At 49.1% G+C, this 5,129-nt stretch overlaps 1 protein-coding gene across 1 annotated transcript in view; it reads left to right on the top strand.

The window, feature by feature from the left end:
* Positions 1 to 5,129, top strand: part of MSI2 (musashi RNA-binding protein 2) — a 261,841-nt gene that overhangs the window by 247,846 nt on the left and 8,866 nt on the right. The window contains exon 7 of the mRNA XM_009318791.1: positions 4,925 to 5,079. Coding sequence (XP_009317066.1) covers positions 4,925 to 5,079 — 155 coding nt within the window. The remainder of the gene's footprint in view (positions 1 to 4,924; positions 5,080 to 5,129) is intronic.

The raw sequence follows: 5,129 nt of genomic DNA, 5'->3' as shown, positions 1-5,129 counted from the left end.
CCTTCATCATTCATGGCTGAATTGAGTTTATTTGGGTGGGATTTCAGCATCCGACTTGTTGTGCTTTACCCAGCTGCCCTCTCCACGCCCCCAGCGAGGCATTTGGATCCTCATTAGTGTAATACGCCGCTTGCTAAGGCAAATGTCATAATGAATCCTGACTTAGAAATTTCTCAAGAGTTCATCGAAAGAGAGTTTATCTTTCAGTGGTGACCTTTCTTGTTGAAGGCGGATTAATGTATGAGCAGGATCTGTGTTAACATGGCAGTTTGCAGGAGAAGGCACTTGATAAGCGAGCTCCAGCCAGCTCTGTCCCTGCTCCCAGCAGAGCATTTCGAAGCACCGAGCCTCCTGCCTCTGCGTGAACCTGGGCTGCCAGGTGCACGTCAGGCTCCAGCTCTCGGCTCCTTGGCATAAATCACTTGTTGTCTGAACGTTGCATTGAGAAGCATCTTACACGCATGTTAAATGTGGATAAAGACGGCTCTGCTAAAGGACGCCAAGATGAGTTAGTAATAAAATAGCCTTGCCCGTTGAAGCACTGTCTTGAGGTTATGGATGCATTTTAAAATTCTCTCCATATTTATTTTAGCAGAAAGACTTTCAGTAGATTCTCCTTTGAGGGGACTGAGCTTGGGCAGAGCAGAGGGCGCAGCTCACTGGCTCAGAGCCTTTTCCATAAGAAAATACCACAGCATATTCAAAGTGAAGCAAACACTACATTAAACCTCCTTGTTCCCATCACTGCCACATCTCTTGGCTGCCACCTCTTGATCTCCATAGACGTAGGAAGGAGCTCCTGTGAGCCAGAGAATGGGACATAGTTGGGGCTGAAGAAGATAAAAGTTGGTTAGTTGTGACTTACAGACACATCTAATCTTTTCCACATTTCTCCTGACCTTGATCTATCACAGGGCTTCCTGGTGACACTTGGGATTGTAAATTATGTGCAGAGGAAACCCTTGAGTCAGAGGCACTTGGCCGTGGTCTCAGAGCTGTGAAAACGTCTGGTGCAGGATGGTCTCCTGTGCAACTGGTTGGTAAATTGGACCTGAACCTTTCGGAGCATGTTGGAAATGGGCACTTTGACTACCAGGACTTCCTGAGTGCTGGCAGTCCTTGGAATGGGAGGAGATGGTCCTGCCAGCCCCCAGGCAATGCTGAATCGGTCAGCCAGGTCCTCCTGGCAAATCAAAGTCAGGAGATACTTGGTCAGCTCGGCCAGTACCTCTGCTGGGACCAGGCAACAGGCAACAAAAAAAGCAAAACCACAGTAGTTAACGGTGAAGAGACTGCTGTACGAGCCAGTCCTCCCAGGACCAGGGCTTTGCTCCTGGTCTCCACTGACTGGCATCAAGACATGGTTAGTGGTTCCCTCTCCTGGGACAGCATAATCCCCTGCCGGTTTTTCAGCAACATGCTTCCGAACTTCTGCCCTTAATTATTTCCCGTTCTGACCGCAGGACGTCGGTGGCTGGGGGAAAGTCTCAGATTCCTTCCAGCCTGCAAGGCATTAATCTTAGTGCTCTGTGATTCCTGCAGCTCACGGCAGCCGTGGACAGCTTCTGCTTCCTCCGGTGACTGAGCTGACAGTGGGAACTTTGTCATAAAGATACATGTCTCCAAGGAGTCTTAATTTTTCTTTGAGGACTGAAACAGTATCCAGAGTCTGGAGGATTTTGGGGGTTTTCTTTCTACTTCATTTTAATCTCAGATTATTTCAGGTATTTGTTTCCGGGTATTTCTTACCAGAACGCATCACATTTTGCATGTTGGGAAAGTCATTCAAGGTCCCTTTGCTGTTGTTTCAAAGCGATGGTAACAGTGCCTCTGGCTCCAGGTGAGCTTATGTGCAGCTATTGTAGGAAGACAAATATTTAGCAACTCACCATGGCTGAGTGCATTGTTAAAATACGGCTTTCTGAGGAGTGCTTAGCCTCCTAGTAATTATGAGAGCTTTTCTCTTTCATTTATTGGGTCTGGAGCAAAGTGTCATCTCTGTAAAAGCTTCCAGCCCTTCCTATACAGTTTTCCAGGTTTTTTAGGCGGTGCGGAGCGGTGCCGGGGCATCCCCAGCCTCCGCGCGGCAGTTCCCGGGCGATGGAGTGGTGGGCATGCTTTTGGCATGCCCGGTTTTCCGCAGGCGCTCCTGTGAGCAGTGTGGAGTATTCAACTGATGTTCAGTGGGTAGAAAATTACCTTTTTCTTACCTTACATACCCGCAATCAGAAGGACATTTGAATAACCAGTTGCCAGCTCCTTCTGCATGTATGAAAGCCGGTGTTTCCAGTCTTCTTGGAGATGTAAACGTCAGTGGCCGGGGTGGGATGTTTAGGGGGACAGAGCGTCTCTCCACGGCTCCTCGGTCTCCATTTGCTGTTCTCTTCGCAAGGTTTCAGGACACGGCAAAGCATGTCCCCTTGTCACCCGTGCACGGTTCTGTGGTTGCAGGTTAATGACGCAGAACTCCCTCCAGACGCCACGGTGTCTGTCTGTCTGTCCTGTTAGCCGCGGCATCACCACGGCTCATCAGCACGTGGCATCTGCTGCTCCTCCCCGCAGTGGATGCAGTGATGGGTGGCTCTGGGCATCGTGTGGGCAGTTGCTTGGGGCCGAGGCTAGTCCCTGCTCCTGGCCCTGAGGTGGTGGCGGTGCGATGGGCTTTCCTGGCGCTGCCACGGGGGTTTGCAGGAGCATTTTACTAACAGGATCCCCCTTGCCTTGCTGTGTCCCTCTGCCGTGCTCCTGCCTTTGCTCGGACAGGCCAACTGGGTTTTCTGTGTGACTTGGCAGTAAAACTCGCATCCATTTTATTGAACCAGAAGGAAGAAAAGGGAAAAAAAGTGCTAGCTTATACTAATAAAGGGCTTTTGAACATCTCAGCTGGATATTTTTCTTCATGAGTGAGAAGGCCAAATGTTATCCTGACATTTAATCTTTAATAACAAAAAAAGGCGTTTTGTTTGCCAGTGAATTCCAAAATCTGTTTACTCACTCATGCCTTATTTCTTTTAACTTGCTAGCTCAGATGTCATACTTACTTTCCCCTGCTACCAGTTCAGAGCTGCATTAAATCATTTATTTTGTAAAATTTACTTTCCTGTCACTGCAGAGCCGGCAGCTGCCGGGTTGACTTTTTTTGACTAGTTAATTAACTCATTGGAAAAACGGGGACCCCTTGGGAGGGCGGTGCAGGGGGAAGGGGCCAGGGCAAGAGAGGTGGTGGCCCAGCAGCGAACCCGGGCTGAGCCCACCGCAGCCCACGTAAGGTGCTGCCGAAGCCTTCCCTTGGGCTGCCCTTGTCGGGAGAGCGGGGCTTTCTCCCGGCCTGGTTTCCATCCCCAGTAAAACCCTGCAGTCGGTCAGCGCGGCTCTGACCTGTGGGCTAGCGGCAGAGGGTTATTGCAGGCTATCAAACTTTATAAACCCTTTTTAGTGCTTAATGAAGATACGCGGGAAGTTGCAGCCGGAGGAAAAGGCTGAAGAAATCTTGGTGCAGCCTCGAATGTGGAGGTGGTGGGATCTGCCGCGGGTCGGGTGCCTGGTTGTACTGGTACCTGCAGAGCCCGGCTGGGGCTCCCGGCTGGGTGCCTCCCCGGGAAGGCCGCGGTGTTCGTCACCGCCGCTGGACTTGTCCCGTCCCCAGGCGTGTCTGCAACAGCGTGCTCAGCCTGAGTAAGCGGGAGGCTCAAGGCCAGCCGTTAGCCATTTGCAGTGTGTGTCTCGGCGCTGCCGGTACCTGCACGCGGCGGGGATGCGGTGAGACACTAGTTGGGCATCACGGTGTGGGCAGGCAAGTCTCCGTGTGCTCCCGAAGGACCTTGGAAGTACCACTCAGGTGTAGCTCCAGCTTCCCGCAAGCCATTTCCATCTAGCTCCTCCTAGTCTGCTAACTTTTCTTTTGCATTGAAACCTCTTACTCATAAATTTTACATCCGAGAGCAACTGTGAGAAATGCCAGAAGCCTGATCATCTAACATGCTTTAATGTCTAAATTTATTCTTTAGTACCATTCTTATTTACATTGTTTTTCTGTCTCAAAAAAAATATAAAGGGAGGAAAAAAATAAAATTTTCTTTTACTTCCACGTTAGGAGGTGAGTTGTCATACACCCTCTGGAATTCTTTTTTGCTTTTGATCTTTATTTATTTGTTTAATTTTGGTTGATGTCCCAAGCATGGTTTTGGAGACGAAGGTAGGTCTTCGCTCTCCAAATCAAAAGGAAAAAAAATAAATAAAACAACACTCTCCTTGGTCATATTAAAAAAAAAAATTCCAAACTGTTCCATTCCATACCATTTAAAGAAAAAAAAAAAAATCAACTATTGAACTATTTCTACAGCTTACTGATTTAAAAGGGCGGGTTTTTTTCAAAAGTATCGAATGGATCCAAAAACGATTTTACTAGATGCGATTGAAGTTATTTGCTGTCAACATTTTAATATCAATATTACCACAATGTGTAGTCTCAAACTAGTTCCTTTGTAGTTTGCATGGGATGTGAATGCTGTCTCGGCGTGCCCAGACCTAGAGAACTTGTTACTACTGCATGAGCATCAAGTCAGATGTTGAAAAATATCTATTATATTTTGTGATAATTTGGTGAAAATGAGCACCTCCAGTCTCTGGTTGCAGTAGTGTGTTGAATGATTGTTCTTTTTTTTTTATATATATCCATATCTATATTTTTGGAGCTCTAAGCTTCGTAGTAGTACGGGCTGACTCTTATCCAGTACTTGCTCTCCTATCGCATGGCCTTGGTTAAGTGTTAGAAGTTGGGCCTAGGCTGTTTATTCTGGTGTTTGGCTTTGTAATAACGGTGCATGCCCGGCGTCTGGCCTCATACCCAGCTTTATTCTCTGCACACCAGTCTTGAATAGCTACAGTGCTCAACCGAATTTTGGCGCACCCGCTTCCCCGGCAGGCTCCAACCCAGCCCGACCCGGAGGCTTCCCCGGGGCCAACAGCCCAGGGCCCGTCGCGGACCTCTACGGCACGGCCAGCCAGGACTCCGGCGTGGGTAACTACATAAGCGCCGCCAGCCCGCAGCCGGGCTCCGGCTTCGGCCATGGGATCGCCGTAAGTAACGCGCGCACCGGCGCCAGAGCCACTGCCCCTCGATCTCGGTC

This window comes from Pygoscelis adeliae, unplaced genomic scaffold (assembly GCF_000699105.1).
Source record: "Pygoscelis adeliae isolate BGI_AS28 unplaced genomic scaffold, ASM69910v1 Scaffold392, whole genome shotgun sequence".
Lineage (NCBI taxonomy): Eukaryota > Metazoa > Chordata > Aves > Sphenisciformes > Spheniscidae > Pygoscelis > Pygoscelis adeliae.
The sequence above is the reverse complement of the archived record's forward strand: the minus strand, read 5'-3'. Positions and strand labels throughout refer to the sequence as shown.